At 44.3% G+C, this 22,812-nt stretch overlaps 1 protein-coding gene across 1 annotated transcript in view; it reads left to right on the top strand.

The window, feature by feature from the left end:
* Nucleotides 1–22,812, top strand: part of BTRC (beta-transducin repeat containing E3 ubiquitin protein ligase) — a 167,086-nt gene that overhangs the window by 124,554 nt on the left and 19,720 nt on the right. The window contains exons 9-13 of the mRNA XM_065407543.1: nucleotides 5,494–5,725; nucleotides 16,128–16,314; nucleotides 19,479–19,575; nucleotides 20,428–20,565; nucleotides 21,194–21,312. Of these exons, the coding sequence (XP_065263615.1) occupies nucleotides 5,494–5,725; nucleotides 16,128–16,314; nucleotides 19,479–19,575; nucleotides 20,428–20,565; nucleotides 21,194–21,312 (773 nt within the window). The remainder of the gene's footprint in view (nucleotides 1–5,493; nucleotides 5,726–16,127; nucleotides 16,315–19,478; nucleotides 19,576–20,427; nucleotides 20,566–21,193; nucleotides 21,313–22,812) is intronic.

Genomic DNA, 22,812 nt, shown 5'->3' with positions numbered 1-22,812 from the left:
CGATCCAGGAAAATGATGATCCTCACTCGGTAATTAACTAAATGAGAAAGTTAAATCTTACTTGAGAGCTGGGAGAGATGAAAGAGAGGTGTTTGTCAGTTTCTCAGTGGAAATTAGAAGCAGTTTTCTGCAATTCCCTAAGCTGCTGCTCTGTCATATTTTACATAAGCACTGGGAAAACGTCTTGTAATTAGTGCTGTCAAGGAGGATTTTTTTTGCTGAAGGATGTTGGAATAATTCATTAGATTATCAAGAAAGGCTTGTGTCCTGAAATGATTAGCACAGTGAAATTTAAACCATTAACGATAACAAGTTTAGAGCTTGCTGCAGTGCAGAGGCACCCGGGGTATGTCTGTGCCTATTTCAATCATTTCTTATAATTAAACATTATGTCCTTTTTTCCCCCTCCCCTTCAGTAGGACCCATCCAAAAATGCTGTTAAGGTGGCTCTGTCTAGATCAGCGAGTTTACCAGCACTGGTGGTGCACATAGTTATGGAAAGATGCAACTGCAAATAAGCAACACAAAGTATTTGAGTTTGAGAACCAAAGAATGCATGACCCCGATGCTCTTTTGTGCCCACGTAAGTGACTAAGACATGTTAGAGCTGGAATATCATGGAATGCCTTTCCCTCCCCTTTGGCTGTAGAGAAACTCAAGTGAGACACTTGCAGCATTGTTTTATTTTCTCTGAACCTTTTTAGAGCTTCACAGACCCGAAGGTGCATTTCTTGTAGAGCTAGTTGTTGGGTGTTTTGAGCATCCACACTTGGCAAGAGACAGGACCGTTCCACAAGAAGCTTACGGTTGGAGTCAATCTATACACACACAGAGCTCCACCGTGGTTTTCTACAGTGAGTAGGAGACATCTGTGTTACAACCCTTTAAAAAAAAAAAAATTGCCGGTGTGGCTGGAAAAACACAGATGCCTGTAATAGTAGCTGAGAATTGTGCTGGCATTTGGCTTTTCCCATACTGTAGAAGGACCCATAAGCCCCATCTATACAACAAAAACAACCTCTGTTGTTATGTTTGTGGTCCAACCATGTCATACCGTGGTTATTTTTGTTTTGTTCACACAAATTTAGACTTATCCAACCTTTGTTTATCCATACTGAAATGTTGCCCCTTCTTGTAGACATAGGCTATTATTTAGATTTAGGTCCTTTATTATATTAGTTCTCTCCTACCTCCTCGTGCATACAAATAGGCTCTGTTAGAATCATAGAATATCAGGGTTGGAAGGGACCTCAGGAGGTCATCTAGTCCAACCCCCTGCTCAAAGCAGGACCAGTTCCCAACTAAATCATCCCAGCCAGGGCTTTGTCAAGCCTGACCTTAAAAACCTCTAAGGAAGGAGATTCCACCACCTCCCTAGGTAACCCATTCCAGTGCTTCACCACCCTCCTAGTGAAAAAGTTTTTCCTAATATCCAACCTAAACCTCCCCAACTGCAACTTGAGACCATTACTCCTTGTTCTGTCATCAGGTACCACTGAGAACAGTCTAGATCCATCCTCTTTGGAACCCCCTTTCAGGTAGTTGAAGGCTGCTATCAAATCCCCCCTCATTCTTCCCTTCTGGAGACTAAACAATCCCAGTTCCCTCAGCCTCTCCTTATAAGTCATGTGCTCCAGACCCCTAATCATTTTTGTTGCCCTCCGCTGGACTCTTTCCAATTTTTCCACATCCTTCTTGTAGTGTGGGGCCCAAAACTGGACACAGTACTCCAGATGAGGCCTCACCAATGTCGAATAGAGGGGAACGATCACGTCCCTCGATCTGCTGGCAATGCCCCTACTTATACAGCCCAGAATGCTGTTAGACTTCTTGGCAACAAGGGCACACTGTTGACTCATATCCAGCTTCTCGTCCACTGTAACCCCTAGGTCCTTTTCTGCAGAACTGCTGCCTAGCCATTCAGTCCCTAGTCTGTAACAGTGCATGGGATTCTTCCATCCTAAGTGCAGGACTCTGCACTTGTCCTTGTTGAACCTCATCAGGTTTCTTTTGGCCCAATCCTCTAATTTGTCTAGGTCCCTCTGTATCCTGTCCCTACCCTCCAGCGTATCTACCACTCCTCCCAGTTTAGTGTTAATTGTTAATTGTAGCCACTCAGAAAAATGGCCTTGTAATTGTTGTTTGCAGTATTATTGTAGCTATTTTTGTCCTAGGATATGAGAGAGATGAGGTGGGTGAGGTAATATCTTTTATTGGACCAACTTCTGTTGGTGAAAGAGACTAGCTTTCAAGCTCCACAAAGCTCTTTTTTGGGCCTGGATGTCTGACAGCGTCTTCAGGCCTGAAGAAGAGCTTGTAGTTACGGACAGCTTACTAAAACGATCTATTCAGTGCCAGGATATCTGACTAGAATTGATGGAATGCCTTCACCATCTTGAGTATTGTGTTCAGTGCTGGTCACCCCGTCTCAAAAACGGTATCACTGAAATAAACCTCTGCAAGTATAAAGGTGCCACTCACAGAAGCTACAGGTCCCAGCATGTCAGGCTGCTCAGATCAAAATTAAGCACTGAATGGTGGCACCTATACAGGTCTGTCGCATCTTACACGCATTTAACATGCGCGATTTCAACTTTACGCGGTCGGCAAAAACAAAACAAAAAAAGAGAAAAACAACAGTTTTAATACTATACCTGTAGTGCGGGCGATTTCGCCCGCCATTGAACTCCATGGGGTTTTGGCTATACGCGGTTTTCGCTTTATGCGCTAACCGCGGAACGGAACCCCCGCGTAAGATGAGACAGACCTGTAGTCTCCAGGATCATGCCTCCACATTAGAACCTGGGAGGGAAGAAGAAAAAAGTGGAGGACTGTGATCTGCTCCTCTTGGGCTAAGTTTGGGCACTTTCCCATGTCATACACAGATGCATCTTCTTTGGGTAATGTGCAGTGATTGTTTGTGGTTACTTTTGATAGTGAGGCAGGTAATACATCTTCATCCCAACAAACAGTAGAAAGCTCTGGGCTGAAAACCTTTTGGGTGGTACATTTGTATGAATATTTAACTTCATTTTATTCTCCGTATATCTGACAGCACTGCCTCTTCTGGAGGGGCTTCTTGATTGTAACAGAGAAGAGGGCATTTAATGCTCTAGCAAATAGTGACTGTTCTCACTGAAAGGAGGAAACAAAAGGCAGAAGGTACAGGTTTAAAACCCATGCTATATTGAGATAGCCTGCTGTAAGATTGGCTGTGCAGCAAATGAAATGAGAAATGAAATGAGGTCAGGCTTGTAAAATACACCATTTGTCAACTATCTCCAGCATTTCATGGGTTTTTCTGTTTTGCAAACAGCTAAACTGCAGTAAAAACAGCCAGAGTCCCTCAAGGCTGATGTTCAATACAGCCCATCCTTAATCTTTGTATGCCATGCCATTGCCAGGAAGAATCCAACCTTTCATGCCATGGAGTTCATTCCCACCGTTGCCTCAGAGATGTCAGCATTCTCTGTATAAACAGATAGTCCAGAAGAGTGTGTGTTTCTCCTCTCTCCAAATATCCCATTTATGGGACACTATTATCTACATGATGAGTGAATATAAAACCATAGTACAAGGATTTTATACTCTGCCATTAGTTTGCAACTCTGCCACCAGCTATTGGCCATCTTTGATGCTCCTTACTGAATGCTCCCAGAAACATTCCCCAGTGTTTGAGGACTCTCGGCTCCATTTTGAGGGGAATGAGAAAGGAAACAAAACGAGTGTTGCAGACCAGCTTGCTCGTGATGCAAAGCTGAGCAATGCTACAGTCTGATATCTTTGTACCGTACTATGGTCTCAGAAAATCAGAGTTAATTCAAACCATAATACAGAGCCAGAATATACTTTTTGTTAAAATGGCTGCTACTTGCCATAGCAGTTTTGTAAGAAAATCTATCCAGCCATCTCTGTTAGAAACACTGGCAAGTAATTTAGACACAATGTTTAGGTTCTGGTGTCTTATGTATAAATATACAGGAAACAAATGGTGAAAAATTAAGTAGATTTTAAAGCATTCTGTCACTTTTGGTAATCCAAGGTGTGGGTATCACAGGTAAGGATTTTAGGTGGACAGGGAGGTGTGATCTGGGGCACAAGCCTGGGAGCTAGGAATTACTGAGTTCTTGTCCTAGCTTTGGCAGGCACTTTCTGTAGCCTTTTAGCAAATCACTTAACATCTTTCCATTGATCCTTCCTCCCAGTAAACAGGTACTACATATCTTCCTCTTAGGTAAGAACTACGTGTAGAGCGTGTACAGTCTGGTTATTTTCTTTTAGATTGACTAAAATATCATTAATTGTGTTACTTGCTATACCACAGCGTGCATTAAGTGAAACTGAAATACTACGTCACAAAATAGAACTTGTATTTATTATGATAGGTGCAGTTTGGTTTTAATTGATCATTCATAATGCAGTAGCAAATGTAGACTAGAGTGTTTTTGTAAAAGAAATGATCTAATAATGTGAACTGTCATTACAGTGCCGCCTGGTATTAAAGCTTTGCTGTGACGTAGGGCTAGACACCAGCTTTTAGTAAGAATGGTCCGGTTTGCAGATTGCTAAAAAGAGACTTATCAAAGTTCCGTGGTACATGGCTATATCTTGACAATGTCCCTTTAAAACTTGTCTTGGTTAAATGTATGACCATTGTACTTAACTTTAGATTCTGTTTTGTTTTGTTTTTTTAGTTGGGGCAGAATCCTAAAAATAACTAGACATTCCCTTCGTTTAGTATTTAATAAAAGCTATTTGGTAACCAGCATGGGAAAACATAGATTTCCCAGTTGACAGTTAATTTGGCTTGGGATGTGCTCATGGTGCAATACGTGTGCTTTTCTTCCAGTTAAATCATTAAAAACAAAACTCCCATGCATCTTGCTTTTAGGCGATAGAGTGAAGAGTCTGTTTTCTCCTGTCCCTGAGAGCCCTTCTTCAAAATCAGACTATGTTGAGACCTTCTGGCGAAATATTAACAGTGACTATAAAGTTTAGTATTTGATTCTTTGCATGAAGTACAGGTGAGCACCAGATGTTGGGGTGTTGATTTAATAGATTTTACTGTATACTATGTGTATTATTAAAATGATCATCGTGCAGTTTCTTATCCATCTCATGTATTTTCTATTAATTTTAGCAGCAGTCCATTGTAGCCCTAAAGCAAATACTTTAGAAGAGAAACAAAATACAAATGCAGTCTTCTGCGGTGCACTGAAGTAGCTGATAATGGCAAATTAGGAATCTGTCAGCATTGTATGTAAAATGTAACTAAAATGTGTTTGTATTAAGCTGCCACTCTTGTTCTCCCATCTAACCATAGTCCTTTGTGTGCAGCTCCAGCATGAACTGTACTGTCCTCCAAGGTTACAAGTTTCTGTGGCCACTTGCAGACTGACAGCAGCAAATGGGATATGCAGACTCAGCCAACTTTTATATAATGGAATGTTAGCGTCCCAAGCTTTATTTCATGTTTTCTTCTTTCCTTTCAAGACAAAACTTGCCAATGGCACTTCCAGCATGATTGTGCCCAAACAAAGGAAGCTGTCTGCAAGCTATGAGAAAGAGAAGGAGCTGTGCGTCAAGTATTTTGAACAGTGGTCCGAGTCCGATCAAGTGGAGTTTGTGGAACATCTCATCTCCCAGATGTGTCATTATCAGCACGGACATATAAACTCGTACCTCAAACCTATGTTACAGAGGGACTTCATCACTGCACTGCCAGGTATTTCCACCCGGTTGGGGGAAGGATCTTCCATGTTGTCCTTGAAAGAGCTATGGCATTTGGCTTCCTGTGACAGTGGGCCTTCCCTGGGGGAGAGTGTTCTTCAGGGAGAAGTTTTGCAAAGTAGATAGTAGCAGATTGTGAATGAAAGGCTCTGTAGAAGTGCACAGTAGTAGTAACACTTCACTCAATAGCTCTACCCTTTTGATTGAAATAAGTGGCAGATTTTACCAAATGTCTAGGGCACATGACACAGAAAACAGAGCACCTGATTGTCATTAAGACAGTAACAGTGTCTGAATAACAGAATTTTAAAAATTGTAACTACCTTTTATCATCTCTGGTTTTCCCGTGGGATTTTTTCATTCAGAATTTTGACCACTTTTTATTAATAAAATATTTTCCTGTAGCCACTGATTTGAATATTAATTACCTACAGTGAACAACATATCAGGATAAAGAGTGGACGTGATAACATTCATATTTTGTATTTCTATAGTGCTTTTCATCTGAGGACATTGGCCTCAGCTACATGTTTGGATACTGTGGTGAATGGGGGTCACAGAAGTACCTAAGTAGATGAAAGCACTGAATAAACAATTCTGTCAGTACCCCTGTGAGGGAGATACAATTATTTCCCTTGTTTTACAGATGCGGAAACAGAGGCATGGGGTGGTAAGTGACTTGCCCAAGGTTATGCAGCAAGATAGTATCAGAACCAGCTTTAGAATTCTGGCTTTCAGTCGCATTCTCAGACCATTAGATCACACCTCCATAGAAGTTAGTGTATTATAATTCAAATGGCTTGGTTGGTTCCTGAGTCTCTGGTGGAATTAAATAAAATGTTTTGCCGTCTTTGATGACTCTGAACACTTAGTTGAAGAGAAAATTGTTTGGAAGAATTTCTCTCACAAATTGTTTATCCTGTGCAGACCTTTGAAGAGCTGCTCAATTCCTACGTGTCCTTCTTTCCAAACGTTTGACTTCTAATGGGATTGTTCCACATGATACTTAAATTCTAGGGCTGAAGACTGAGAAAACATGTTTGTTTTTTAATTGTGGATCTTATAAAGAATAAAGCCATCATGGGAGTGTTGCTCGGAAATTAAATACACAGATTCTTGGGATTTTATAAATTATAACTGCTTCATAATCAAATGGCTCTGGTAGACCTTGAAAAAAATCTTTGTTGTGCTAAGTGTGTTGTGGTGGTGGTAGTTTTTCGAGGTCTAGTGGCAATAATCTCATGCATCAGAGCAGCATTATAACGTGTGGAACTCTTGTTTTACACAGACATAGGGAGCAATTTGAAGAGGCATTTGCCTTTCCATAGTTAAGATTGAAGCACGCTCACTTTCTGTTATGAACCCAATTTTTTTCAGTCTTTCTCTGCACAACTTCATCAAAGCCAAACGAATCCACCTCATATTTCACCCGTTAATCTCACCCTTGGGGCCTTTTTCTGGAAAGTTTTGGGAAGTAGCAGAAGTCATTTCAGAAGGGATTTAAAAAATTTTCTTTGAGTGGTTGCAGACATGTTTTCCATTCAGGTGTGCGTGTGCCTGGCGCACCCAAGCTTGGAGAACTTTGCCTAGTAGTACCCTTAGGGACAGCACCCACGCCCTGTGTCTCTTAGCCCCTCCCCAGCCTATTTAAGGGTAGTGCTCCTCCAACCCCCCCTCAGTTCCTTCTCGCCACTCCTGAGTAGAGTCAGAGCACTTGGTGTGGTATTTCCTTCCCACTTTTCCATCTCAGTCTCTCTTGGATTTTGTTGTCTATATAAAGCAACAAAGAGTCCTATGGCACCTTATAGACTAACAGATGTATTGGAGCATAAGCTTTCGTGGGTGAATGCCCACTTCGTCAGACGCATGTATATATAGTCTATATATTAAGTTAGTTTAACATTACTTATGTTTTTAGTTTATAGGAGTTAGAATAAATATCCCCTCACCAAGGTGTAACTATTGTCCATTGTTTGGGGTGGCTGTTCCCAGCAATGACCCCCACATATGCTCCTGGGAGAAGGGCACATTAAAGAAAGGTGCTTCATCTGCGAATCATTCAAGAACAGAGGTGGTGAGGGACTTGCACCTCAAGCAGCACCTTATGGAGCCGGCCATGAGGCCCGCTTTGGCACTGGAGATCCGCATGGATCCTTCAGCCTCTCAGACAACTTTGGAACCAGAGCAAGCCAGTGTTCCTTGACCAGACTCTCATTCCTCCCCCAGGAGGAAGAGAGATCATTCTCCTTCCTCATGTCCTCCAGACTGCAGAACCACTCCAGAGATTGGAGAGATTCAACCTTCTCTTCCAGGTGGAGCGCAGACAATCACTGTGATTCTTCTGATATGTGGGATGGAGCTGGGACATCCACTCGCTTTCCAGTACCGAGGCGGCATCAGTTGAGCACTGTACCATTCATGGGATGCCCATTGAGTCCATTACCAACAACATCGGCACCAGCTATTTCCATGCCATTGGTATCCCAGACAGCAACAGGCTTGCTTTGCCCCTCTGTTCTTGCTCCCCAATTATTGCCCTGAGTACTTCTATGTGGTCCTCTGTGCCACCTGAATTGATTGCAGACTTGTCTCAGTCAACAGCACTGTCTTCCGCACTGCCTAAGACTCAGAGTAGGCAGTTGAGGTCAGCCTCCTTATGGGTACTGAGGGGCGGGTTAGCACAGCTGCTGTCTTCAGCACCGATGATGACAGTGCAGACCACATCTACGGGATCGGTACCAACCCTGGCTGCAGTACCATCTTGGTTTGCTACCAAGTGGGAGTGCAGTGCCCTTGCCTGTCCTCAAGACATCAGCTTCTCGCTCTGCTTTGGTAACGATGCAGCCAGCCTATTGAGCTTCGGACAGTGCTGGATGTTTGCTTGCTGCACCTGGGGTGAATCCCCCCATTGTCTTCAGATGACTGGGGGGGGGGTTCATCGAGAGCAAGTTCGGAGGCGCCCTCTCCCTCATCACCAAGACTTCATTCTCAAAGATTGTCAAGACCTCCTGTGGATCACGATCAGTACCAACATCAGCACTGCTCCTGCAATAGGGACCGAAGGTCTTGGTCCAGTGCCTACTGCCCACTTATGCCATATCCTTATATTCAGTGGCCGCCTTGGAATCTATGGACCGTTTCTCAATCTGTGAAGTCCCGATCGTCAGCCCACTCCAGGGCAAGGTCTCCTGGCCACCCCCAGTATTCCCTCTTCAGTCACCTACATTGCTGACTCAGACAGAGGTGGCTTCCTCAGCGCATGCCCAAGGACAGAGAGTTCTAAGAGGCTGGATCTCTGAATTTATTCAACCTCATTCTTATAAGTTGGCATTGCAAATCGGCAGGCACTGTTATTGAAATATAATGTGCGAAATTGGGGGTCTATAGCCAAACTCACAGACAAGTTGCCTGAACCCTCCAGGGAAGAGTTCAGAGCGTTTATTGCATACAGTTGTCTGGCCGCCAAGACATCTTTGCAGTCGGCACCGGACAGAACAGATGCCACTGCCAGAGTTATGGCTTCAGCCATCACGCTGAGAAGGGCCTCATGCTTTCAGCACTCTGGCATAGCTTTGGAGGTCAGGCTGGAGTTGCCAACCCTCCAGGATTGTCCTGGAGTCTCCAGGAATTAAAGGTTAACCATTAATTAAAGATTATGTCATGTGATGAAACTTCCAGGAATATGTCCAGCCAAAATTAGCAACTGTAGGTCCAGCAGAGAATAGAAGACCTACCTTGCAATGGTTGATTTTTTTTTTTTCCCCCTCTGACAAAATGGATGAGACTTTACATTCATTTAAGGACTCAGGAGCAACTCTGCATTCATTGGGGGTTTTACCCCAAACATAGAAAGGTGCCAATTTCTGGGTCAGCAATGGCAGCAGCAATACCGTCCCCAGTGGTGCTTCCAGCAAACATCTTACCCATCGAGGCAGCAGGACTACTCCAGGAAGGGGCATAAGTCGCACAGAAGAAGGCCTCCTGGGTCTAACTTTAACCAGCCAGCCTGTCCTCCCCCAGCTTTGGGCAAGCAGCCATTTTGACTGGTTGATCGACACCAGTTGTGAACTTCCCATCATTCAGGGACAGGCTTCCTCACTTGCACAGTGCTTGGGAAGTGATAACCTCAGACAAATGGTCCTAAGCACTGTGGGATCGAGTTATGCCATCGAATTTCCACTCCCCCTTCCCCCCCCATCCCTTTTCAGGGACCCCCCTCACGAGTCACTGCTCCTACAGCGGGTCCAGACTAAGTGAGCTTTGGGGGTTATAGAGGAAGACCCCCTGCAGCATTGGTGGGCTGGGGCGGGAGAGAAGGATTCCACTCACAGTATTTCCTGATTCCCAAGTCCAAGGGAGGCGTGAGACCTGTTCTCAATCTCCAGAGTCTCAACAGGCACATCAATCACATGAGATTCTGCATGGTTACCCTAGCTACCTCCTCCCAGCTTTGAATCACAATCACCGGTTTGCTGCCCTTGTTCTTCAAAATGCCTATTTCCATGTGGCAGTTTTTCCCAAGCCATGTCTTTCCTTACCTGGATGATTGGTTAGTGAGGGGCAAGTCCACAGATCAACTCCTCAACCATGTCCAGTTCAGACTGCGTCTCCTCGATTGGCTGGGTCTGATCGAAAACAAAGCAAAATCAACTTCAGTACCAGCTCAAAAAATCAAGCGCATTAGGGTTCTATGAATTTGAGGGCATTTCTGCTGAGCTGTGATTTCAGACAGTTCATTGTCTGGGACTGTCCCTCCAGTCTCTCACTTCTATTAGGATTCATTTGTGTCTGAAGTTGCTAAGTCATATGGCCGCATGTATTTATGTAGTTCAGCATGTGAGGTTGCATCTTTCTCTCTTCAGACCTGGCTCAAGTTGGTATATTGCCAAAATGGTTGTTTGTTGGACTGCCTAGTGCGAGTGCTGCCACCCATCCTGCGGTGGAGAGATGGAATCTGTTTTTGTAAAGGTGTTCCCTTCCCCGTCCTCGGCTGTTCATAACCATAATGACTGATGCCTCCACAAATAGGTTGGGGAGCGCATCTGGGGACTTTGAAAATTCGGGGACTGCGAACAGATCAGGAAGCCTCTCTTCATATGAAGGCCATAGAGCTTTGAGCCATTCACAGTGTGTACTGAACATTTCTGTTGCACATCAGAGGCATAGTGGTTCGTATACTCACCACCACCGCCACAGTGTATTATGTGAACAAAAAGGGTGGAGCCCACTCCAACCAGTTTTATCACAAAGCAGTAAAAAGTTTTGGCAATTTTGCATCAGGGAGAACATCACTCACATGGCCATTCACCTACTGGGGATGTGGAATTGCTTAGCCAATCACCTCAGCAGGGGCTTCTTTCAGCATCACAAACAATCTCTGAAGAATAGTTTTGAGGTCCATTTTGAAAAATAGGGCATTTCAGCTATCGACCTGCTTGCAACGAAAGACAACAAGAAGTGTTGTCAATTTTGTTCCTGAACGGGCCTCAGTCCAGGCTCCTTCCACCTGAGTGGGGATTGGTGTTCATGTATGCCTTCCCCCGATCCCACTCATCCCACAGGTCATTCTCAAACTGAAGTTGGATCTTGCCAGACTGATTCTCATTGCACTAGCGTGGCCAAGACAGTGTTGGTTTTCCAGTCTCCTCAGTGTGTCGGTTTGACTGCCCATCTTTCTGCCTCTTTATCCCGACTTACTGACCCAGCACCACAGTCAGATTTGGCATCCAGCGCCGAGCAACCTGCATCTCACAGCATGGATTCTTCATAGCTAACTTAAGAGAAGGAACGATGTTCGGAAGCTGTTTGACAAGTGTTCCTTAATAATAGGAAAGCCTCTACTAAGGCTACTTATTTGACCAAGTGGCAGCAATTTTCAGTTTGGTCGCTAGCATGGGGAATTCAGCTCAGGCTGGCGTGCATTCAGGACGTTTTGTAGTACCTGTTTATACCTTCAGTCTTCTGGTCTGTCGCTCAGCTCGTTGAGGGTTCTCTTATCAGCGATCTCAGAGTTTCATCTGCCCATCCAAGGGAGGTCAAGTTTCTCAAACTCCATGGTGGTGAGATTTCTAAGAGAAGTCATTCGTCTCTACCCACCTGTAAAAGAGCCAGTTCCCTTGTGGGACCTTAATACTGTCTTAGCTGCCCTTATGGGATCTCCAATCGAGCCCCTGGCAACCTGTTCTCTGTCCCTCCTGTGCCAAAAGACAGCCTTCCTTGTAGCTGTCACATCTGCAAGGAGAGTAAGCAAGCTGCAGGCCTTAATGGCAGAGCCTCCACACACTCAGTTTGTCAGAGACTAAGTGACCCTATGGCCACATCCAAAATTTTTGTCTAAAGCGGTTTCACGGTTTGCCCTTAACCTCCTGATTTAGTGACCGGTGTTCTCTCCTAACGCGCACTCCAACACGGACGAGCAGAGACCTCACAGACTGGATGTGAGACCGTGCTTGGCATTTTACCTAGAGAGGACTTAGCTTTTCGGGCCCCACCTCATCTTTTCATCTCCCTAGGATCCAGTGAAGGGTCAGGCGGTCTCTGTATAGACGATTTCCGGGTGGATAACTTCCTGCATTACAACTGCATGTGAAGTAGCTCAGACGGTGCCTCTGCTGAGATTACAGGGTCATACAACATTTTCCTCAGAGATGTTTTGATATTGGACACCTGCAGGGCCACCGCCTGATCTTCTGTACATACTTTTACAAAGCACTGTGCAGTTACCACTGTGTCTAGGTCAAATGCAACCTCGGGAAAGCAGTCCCGCAGTCCTTTAAGTAGATGCCAAGCTCCACCTCATGTAAGTACTGCTTGTGAGTCACCTGATTGGAATACACATCTGCAACCACTCGAAGAAAAAGCAGTTAATTACCTGCACTGTAACTGTTGTTCTTCAAGATGTGAGTGCAGATTTATATTTCTTGACCCATCCTCCATTCCCTCTGCATCGGAGTCTCTACTCTTGGTGTCAAGGAACTAAGGGGGTTGGGATGGCACTGCTTTTGAGTAGACAGGGGAGGTGAAGGGCCACACGGCATGAGCACCGCTCCTATGGGTACTACTAGGCAAAGTTCTCCACCGTTGGTGAGCTGGGCACACACACACCTGAGTGGAATGCATGTCTGCACTCACATCTCAAAGAACAACAGTTACAGTACAGATAAGTAACTGTTTTTTCCTTGTCATTCACTACTTGTATCCTTAAAATAGATCTACCTTCAAACTTCACTTTTTGTGTGGGACTGAACAGCTGGGAAGGGCCTTTCTCTAGTTTGCCGCATGTAGATACCAGTTATTCAGTTATTTAAATAAACACACAGGGTAACTGTGCATGTATGTGCATCAATGTGCGTGTTTTCAAAGTGTGTATATCCCAACTCATGTGGCCTTAATTACAAGGATTCTCAGAGGAAAATGTAGTTTTCAGTCTGTACAGGGCACAAGCAGAAATGTCACATGCAGGACAAGGATTCCGGTAAGGAGAATAGAAGGTGAGAAGCCATGTGAGGAGGCAGAAGGCTGTCTGGAACAGAATTGTGTTCATCTGTGGGCAGCTTGCAAGGACTGCGGTGGCTCTCCTTATCGGGCAATAGTTAAACATTTTTTAAAATCTAAGGAAATTTTCAGGAAAAAAATGTGACTAACCTGGAATTATGAATGTGTCACCTCAACTAAAAAGAACCCACAGGAGAGCTTTGTAGCTCTCTCACAAAAACACGTTAAAAAGCCTGGAAGTTAAGTTCAAGCTCTACTTTATCCCTCTCATCCCCTTGCCCCCACCCCCCACACACAAAATGCATCCCAAAACTCTGAAAGTGGGCAAATTCTCATTCAGGTTCACCAGACCACCTACTCTGCCCACATAGTACTGCCTCTTATCCATTAGTCAGACACATTTATTAACTTGGAGTAAAATTGTTTGATTTTTATCCTGGTGCTGTGGAGGTCAGAGTTAAGGGTGTTTTTTTCCTTTTTTCTTTTTTTCCCCCATTTGTAGTAGAGGCAAGGCAGGGGGGTTGTATGATGGTAGTTTTCTCTGAAAATGGTCAGTTTTCTCTCTATAAGAGTGGTCTAAGATCAGTGATCTGGGTCAACTACTGTGATTGAAATACACATATCACAACAATGAAAATTAAAAACCAACTCAAGATGGCTCCATTTGGGGACTGCGAGTCGGGGGAGGTGAACAAGAGGGATGATCGGGGAGAATTGATTAGGAATCAGCAAGCAGAACTTCTACAGCGTGGGCCCATTTCTTGCCATCCTTTCTCCTTCCTTCCTCTTTTCCTTGTGCAGAATTCCTATGGAGCTCAGTATATTCACCTGAACCTACCGGTGTCGACTCTAGGGGTGGGCACACAGTGTCCATGTATGTGTCTAAGGTGTCAGTGGAAGCTTCAGGGCGTGGGAATGCAAACTGATATCACCTTTCCCCACTAGATGAGGTTTGTGACACATGAATAAGGGGTGGCCAGAGGAAACACTCCCCATCCTGCACCTGCTCAGCTGATAAACAGAGGACTTCAGCCTTCAGAACTGTCAATCCAGCTTCTTTCAGGGAGTTTGTAAAGCTATATGTGTAATATCTATGTGTATAAACTGAAACTGTACAATTGGGAACCCTGGTGGGTTAATACTGCAATATAGCACCCAAACTCTAGACATGTTTGGGCCTCTTTCTCCACCACCTGGTACCTTGTGTCGTCATCTGCATGCTCTTTTTTGCACAGGTGTAAATTATACGAGGCGTTGGGCAGTGGAGGATCGGGCCCAAAGCATCATAAAATTGTTTCTCTGCATGTGACTACATTTTAAACTGTTGCATTAGGAATAAGGGAAGGAATCAGGAGCCATGCTGTGTTATATCATTTTCATGGATGAGGAGCCAATTTTGAGATTTCTTAACTTCTCAGTCTGACACAAAAGCTAGAATAGATAGTGTCCTGTGAACTCTGATAAGAATCAGCTGATACATGCCTCACTCTCCATCTGCTTAAGTATGGACATGTGACACAACCAGTCACAATTCATTTACTGCTTCCTACTTCTGTGCTGCTGACAAATGGGGCTCAGTCTGTGAGACTGTTGTAATAAGAGTAAGAAAAGAGGAATTTAATCCCACTCCGGATGTTTAGTGGGTTTCGTTAGGGAGAGGAGGGAAGTTGCATGTAATACCGATCTGGCATGCTTGCTCTTTGTTGGGCAGAACTTTGTGCTTGGGGGAGGGCGGACTCCTCTGAACTACAGCTTCTGTGAAGCCTCTGAAATGTGATCTGTGAAGAGCAATAACCCCCTCACTGTTGCTGTCTCACTTGTGAATTAGAACAGCAGCCAAGAGAAGCTTTATTAGTGCAACCATGTTATTTTATAGGCATCTTATTCCTCTGAGGCCTCTGTGCAGATTAGGTTTGAGGGGGTGGTAGAGAATTTTAATGGCTAAACCCATCCACTTTAAACAACACCGGGTGAACCCCCCACTATATTCCAACATTTTATCCTATTATAGATCCACTGGGGTATTAACCAGGCTATTGGTCCAGTGACCTTTTATTTTTTTGAGTCAATTGTCTTCCATGTGACTGCAGTGCTATTGAAACACAAAGCAACCCTTCTGGTATTCACACTGGAAAATGTTTGCAAATGACACCGTGTCGGTGTACGCTTTCTTCCACCTACTGAAATAAATGATACCAGCAAACCTGCTTCACTCTCTCCTTAGACTCTCTCTCCTCCATGCATCTGCGTATCCTTCCCCTCTCCCATGTCTAAAGGTACCACTACCCTTCAGGGTACACATTGGGAATATATATTTTTTTCTTCATTACGTTCAAAAGCTACTACTTTAGCAAAAACAGCTTTTGAGCCGTTGGAACATGAGAACAGCTGTAGCAGCAAGATGAGAAATGGTCCTAATATAGAGAGATTTTGGGGGCTGCATCGCTGAGTTGGAAATGCCATCCATAGACTATCCCCCTAGTGCTAAAACCCATAGAAATAGATTGGAATGACTTCCTGGATTCTTTATTATTTTTAATGCCTTGCTGTTTTTGATCCAAAACAAGTTGGGAAAACACTGGTTGTTCCTGAACTTAGCAGCAAATACTCTTCTGTGAATTTGGTCTAACTCTCTGTACAGGGGAATGGATGAGCAGTGATAGGGAAGAGACTTGCGTCTGATGAAGTGGGCATTCACCCACGAAAGCTTATGCTCCAATACTTCTGTTAGTCTTAAAGGTGCCACAGGACCCTCTGTTGCTTTTTACAGATTCAGACTAACCCGGCTACCCCTCTGATACAGGGAAGAGACTGCATCTCCATAATAGACAAGGGGAGTTGTTTAAACTGTCTTACAATCTCCCCAATGACTAATGCTCTCTTTTTTCTTATTTTTTTCCCAGCTCGGGGTTTGGATCACATTGCCGAGAACATACTGTCGTACCTGGATGCCAAATCGTTATGTGCTGCCGAGCTGGTGTGTAAGGAGTGGTACCGGGTGACATCTGATGGCATGCTGTGGAAGAAACTTATCGAGAGAATGGTCAGGACAGACTCGCTGTGGAGAGGGTTGGCAGAGAGGAGAGGATGGTGAGGGAACTGCAAATTCAGCTTCTTACCCACCTAGGACAGTGGATGGTGTGTGTGTAATGCTACCTTTGTAGTCAGCCCCTGTTGTTTCTAGTTTGACATGTGTTTGCAGCAAAATTCAGCGATTGGAGAGGTTGGTCATTTTTGGTTCTACCCCCAGTTTTTGGCATGTTTTTCCATGCTCATCTCATAGGTGCTCCAGTATGTCAGTAATGAGTGAGAGAGAAAAACTTAGAATCTGTACACCCAGCCTCTCATTCAGTTTCATATTAAGACGCTGCATATGCCTAGGAAGGGCAATAAACTCATCAGCAGTTCAGAGCAGAAAAACATTTTTAGGATTAGGCGCTGGGGCGTGTGGTATGAATTAGTGTTTCCTCAGCAGACTTTCACTTTACGCTGTATCTGTGCAATCCTCAAACTGGAAGCCGAGGGTAGGTACCGTGGAGAGTAGGGGACGCTAGAAATGCAGATAGATTAGTTAATAATCAGCTGGAATAGCCTTCCGAGGGTCTCACTTGAGTTTGAAGCTGCTCTGTTAACACTTCATTAGAACTTTCCCTCTCTAGGGTAAGCCCTTTAATACATAATTTTCTTTTCCAAGGGTGTCCCCAGGATGTTAGCTGCAAAAAAGCTGGGTATGAATATTTCATAAACAAGATAAAAGTGACAGCTTAGGCATTTTAGTTGCTATTAAAAAGGAAAAAAGATACAAAGTTGCAAGCAAAAATTCTGTTGTGTTTTGAAGTTAATTTTGTTACACTGTTTGTCGCTGATTATAAAGACAAGTAAATCATGATTATGAACTGTCCTTTAAATACTATGCAAATCTGCTTCCAGGAGCATAGTGATTATCAGAAGTGTTCAGTACTCCTTTCCGTGACAGTATTAGCTGCAGACACAGGTGGAAATGTTAGAGAAACCTCATGATTATCTCCAGTCCTATAGTTCATTCTATATTTAGAATTTTACATTGATGCCCATTGCTGATCATATGAGTATTTGAAGGTCAGCAGTACACCCCTCCTCCCCCATCATCATGCTGCACCCCCAGGATTGCACTGTCCCCTGTTTAAGTTGGTTGCAGGATGGAATTCCCCAAGCATGTAGTCCCAGGGAGAATACCCTCTGATAGGGAGGAGGAGGTTAACCCTAAGAACAGTTGGGTGGGGAAAAGAGGCAGGCAATATCTAATTTAACTTGGGGATCTGCCATAAAGCACTTCGTAGCTTGGAATCAGTGCTTTGGGTGGCACAGGGAAGTGAATAGATGGACAGTTCAGAATGATAATGACTGGTCTCATTCGCTTATAAGTGGGGTCACATGGATTGGCACAAGCATTTATAGAAAATTTACTATTTAAAAAAAAACTGAGCACTGTTTGTGTCTGTCTAGATAGTGACCAAAATACATTCGGTTTTCTGGTCATCAAAACCTGCAGCTGATTGAGTTCCTTTTACCCTACAGTAATAGAGAGAGAGAGAGAGAGAGAGAACATGGTTACATGTCCCTCAGGCTCTGTCCTTGGGGCACCCCGGCAGTGTCCTATTGTCCTCAGTTGGGGCGGGGACATGAAATAGTTACTTTTATAAGAGAAACTCTTGCATGAGAGCTCACCTGGGATGCAGTGAAAATTCCAAGCGCTTCTTTAGCTAAACCACAATTGATTCTATTTAAAGGCCAACCCAGATGTAACCTAAATATTCCAGGGTCTGGCTCAAGCATTCTCCCCACCTCCAAAGCATGTACTCCCCAAGAAGTCTTCAAAACATTGCCCTTGTGATTAATCTTCACTCTCCTAAAAGCACTCCACGTGTGCAAATACTGCACCAACTGCTCTCTGCAATGATTAGGACCTGTACTCACAGTTGCCTGCATGCATGCATGTGCCTACCTGGTCATGTGCACACATCCTGGAGAGTGAGACTGGAAACACAAACCTTCATTCCAGTGCAGTTAATGGCTGATACTTCTTATAGTCTAAAAATCTGCAGACTCCTAAGTATGGAGCTGAAAACTGCTCTGCCCCAAAACATGTGTTTAAACTAATTTCTTAGGGAATTTAAATATATGCCGTTCCCCTTGTGTGTCTTTCAAATGCTTGTTTAGCACTTTATTGTGTTGTTGTCCTTGTAAACAAAAAGCTTCAGATCATTTTTGTAGCTTTTCTGATGCAGGTTTCATGCTACGTATAGCTGAGGCCCAAGCAGTCAAGGTGTACTGTAGTTTCAAGGTATACTGTGAGGAAGGGACAGGCGAGAAAGGCACATGGAGATCTGGAACAATTAATCATGCTGTAATGGAGTAGTGGCGGGGAGGAGCAGAGAGCTGGCCCAGTGTAAACGCCATGCCTCTGATGCCAGGATTACACTCCGAGGCATTTGTGCCTATCTCCACTTTGCAAGGCATGTTGCCAGGCAAAACAGCAGTTAGTACGCCCATGGTGGGGTTTACTAGCTTCCACACCGTGTTTGGTGACTTCTTAACTTCAGGATGAGGAATTAAAGTTCTTTACACAGCAGGAAGTGATTGCCGTTTACTGAATTTTTTTTGAAGCAAAAATCTAGCTTGGGATATGAGTATTCCAAATCTGTGTTGAAATGAGGAAGGAGCCACTAATGAAATGTTGCTTACCAGAATCTAGCAGCAGCCGTAAAATGTCCATGTGCCAAAGCAGATGTCACTCCTGCTAACACAGCTTTCAAGCCTTGGGCACGTAACATATTTTTGGGGGGCCTGCCTTCCTTAGTTTTCTCCCATTGCTGGCCTTCCCTGCAGCCCCCTTCCCTCCCCCCCGCCATTGGCAGTTGTGAAGGTTTGATCCCCTTCTTTTAAAAGTGACACACATAATAGATACACAAGCCAAAGGACGTATGAACCACTATAACTCACAGACTGGGCAATAGTGGCTCATGCCTGTATGCATAACATATTTGCAATTCCCTAGGTGTCTGCGAATACCCGTTTTGAATTTGTCACGTATCCAAATACAACCCAGTCACAGTGCAGGTCAAACAGTGCTTACTGAGTCCACCATGCCTGAATGCTAATCAGTCCCCTGCCCCTACAGTCAGCAATGTATCCAGTAAAGTGCCTTAGAAACCTTTGCCCAACACTGCTGAAACATGGACTGTGTTGAATGGGAAATGTTTCTTGTGTTCCAGGGGACAGTATCTATTTAAAAATAAGCCACCTGATGGGAATACCCCACCCAACTCCTTCTATAGAGCACTTTATCCAAAAATTATACAGGACATAGAGGTAAGAAACAAACATTTCATTTTGTGTGGTTTTTAACTTTCTGATTTGTTAAAATGTCAGCAAAAACCTTCACACTGGTTTTAATAAACGTTGCACATGGCATATATATGTTTTGCCCCAAATTCACATGTTTTGGCGTTATCACATGAAGATCATAGGGCTTAGCGACTCCCTTCCCTGAATGTAAATTGCATGAGCTGTCAGACGTATTTAAAGTAGCAGATTCTGGTGAATCTGCACAGCATACATGGTGTATAGCAGCAGCTGGACAGCGTGCAGGCGTTTCATGGCTCTTTCTATGAAAAAATAGTGAGGCCTAGTGAGAGGTTGTGGTGAGGTGCCAGAGCTGAGCCAGGGAGACCCAGGCATTGCCAGAGAGGACAGTCCACGAAATTCAAAGAGAAGGGCATCAAACGTGGCACTGCTGCCTCATAAATGGTTCTGTGCAAGGTACCACCTCTTGTGTATGCTTGAACTCTTAATTGCAGGAGAGGTGCTCAGCTGCTCTGATCACGGGGGCCATATAATCACCGGCTAGATCTAGGTGGATACCACCTTTCGCTCTTCTTTAGTCACTGAGCGTCCTCCTGTTGAAGGCTCCACAGAGTCACGGAAGTTAGAGATGGAAAAAACCTTTTAGGTCAGCTTGTGCATCCCCAACATGGCCCGAGCAACAACATTCACCACGCTATATTCTCCAGCACTTTGTCATATAAATGACTCTAGCAATAGTGCCCCCACCGCCACTTCCCTTGGGAGACTGCTGTATCATCTAATGGGCTTCCTTGTTGGGAAATGTAACAGGACTTTCTCTAATTTGCTTCTCTTTCTTTTCTGCTCCCCATCCCCAAGACAATAGAATCAAACTGGCGGTGTGGAAGGCACAGTTTACAGAGAATCCACTGCCGGAGTGAAACTAGCAAAGGGGTTTATTGTTTACAGTATGACGATCAGAAGATAGTAAGTGGCCTGCGAGACAACACTATCAAGGTGAGAACTCCCCGAGTTGGCCAAGCTAGGGTGTGTAAAGCAGGCTTCATGAACAATCTTGTGTCCGAATTTCAGTGTGGGAGGAAGCAGTTGGTAAGAGACTTTTTAGAAGGTGCCCTTGCCCAGCGGTTCTAAACAACTGGTCCGTGGACCAGTGCCAGTCCCTGAGATCTCCCCGACACTGTTTAGGAAGGCAGCAAGCTGGCCCCTGGTGTCAAAAAGGTTAAGAAACACTGGACTAGCCCAGGCGAGTTTTTCTTTGGTACACACAAGCTAGCCTTCCCCCAGCAAAGTGTATAAATCTGTCTCACCTGGCAAGAAACACTCTGCTTCCTTATAGAATGGACTTTGCTAGCAGTATTATTGGTCCTCCCGTCATTACAGGCTACCCTGTTCCCTGATGAGAAGTGTAGAGCCTGTATTCATATTAAAACCAGAGATATTAAGAATGTTTTATATTGCACCAAAGCGCCTGTGGAATAACAAAGTGCATTCTGTGCTACTATGGAAGCTCGATCCACAAACAGTATGTAATAAAAACCGAAACAGCCAACCCAGCAACATGCACCATTTATACAGTGATGAACATCTTACTTACCAGACTGTTTGTGACTGTTTGCCACCCTAGATCTGGGATAAGAATACATTGGAATGCAAGCGAATTCTGACTGGACACACGGGTTCCGTCTTGTGCCTACAGTATGACGAGCGGGTGATCATTACTGGATCTTCTGATTCAACCGTCAGGTACGTACTTCTGAAGCTGAGCTTTGTGCCACAGACGGTACAGAAAAGATTTTTTTTTAATTGTTCTCTGTTCAGCTTTTTTCACTGAGTAGTTCCAGTGAACTCCTTTCCAACGAGAAGCCCTACTTGTTTAAAAATCAATTTTCCACTCAAGTTTTGCTGCCTATCACAGGGAAATGGAAAATAAGCAAAGGCTGGAGATTTCCAAGCTGGGTTAAGGAGACTTTTGTGAATTTTTACTAAGAATTTGCACATTTCCCTGGGATAGAGATTTTTAGAGACCTTGGTTAGGTTTTCAAAGCCATGTAGGGGTTTTAGCCACACCTCTTCCATTAGATTTAACACAAGATACCTGGCTAGATCCCCTGTGTGTCTTTAATAAATTTCAACTACATGTTTTTTTACCATTCTATGACCTTGTTCTCTTCACTCATCGCCAAACCCATGCTGCAAGGCTGGACAGTTCACGTTAGAATCTACTCTCCGGATGGGACGGTCACTAGGCACGGTTCAGGAGACTAGAGTGGGCAAAACTGTAATGATTTCACTTCACGAAATGAAAATATCTGGAAATACACGTTCAGCTGGTGAACTAGCAGGAAGGGGGGGAGGGACATTTCTCCCTTGGCTGGGGAAGAGGGATAGAGCTTGGCCAGAAGAATAGGTCTCCCTGTGCTGGTGTGGGTAGGAGGTCCCCTCTTTCTGCCTGAGTATGAACTATGCAGCTCCAAGCAGCACTGTTGGAAGCAGGCCCAAAGCTACGGCGATTGCCTTTCCTGCACCATTTGCACTCATGCGCCTGTTCCCGTGGCTGCAGGCTCCTCTCTGTGGTTGCCTAAACTCATTTTGAAGCCACCAGTCATAAGCAGGTGACCCTAAAATTCAACCCCTGCATATTGCACACGGAGGTTTGTGGTTCTAGGAGTTCTGTTGGTTCCTGACATTTGTACAAATCCAGAATTCATGTCACATCTCTTTTACCTGGACATTTAATCAGCACTTAGATTGGATGGGGCAGCATTATGTTTAACTCTGAGTAAAAAGAAAAGGCTGGTCTATGTGAAAGACTCTGTCGTTTCCCAGTCCATGGTGGGCAGATCAAACTGCAGACTGGGTACTTGCCTAGAATACTTCATTTCAATAAACAAACTAGGGAAATACAACCTAGATGGAGCTACTATAAGGTGGGTGCATAACTGGTTGGAAAACCGTTCCCAGAGTGTAGTTATCAGTGGTTCACAGTCATGCTGGAAGGGCGTAACAAGCGGGGTCCCGCAGGGATCAGTTCTGGGTCCGGTTCTGTTCAATATCTTCATCAATGATTTAGATAATGGCATAGAGAGTACACTTATAACGTTTGCAGCCGATACCAAGCTGGGAGGGGTTGCAAGTGCTTCGGAGGATAGGATTAAAATTCAAAATGATCTGGACAAACTGGAGAAATGGTCTGAAGTAAATAGGATGAAATTCAATAAGAACAAATGCAAAGTACTCTGTTTA

Source organism: Emys orbicularis, chromosome 7, assembly GCF_028017835.1.
Source record: "Emys orbicularis isolate rEmyOrb1 chromosome 7, rEmyOrb1.hap1, whole genome shotgun sequence".
Classification (NCBI taxonomy): Eukaryota; Metazoa; Chordata; order Testudines; family Emydidae; genus Emys; species Emys orbicularis.
Note: the sequence above shows the minus strand (reverse complement) of the source record. Positions and strands in the feature narration are given on the sequence as shown.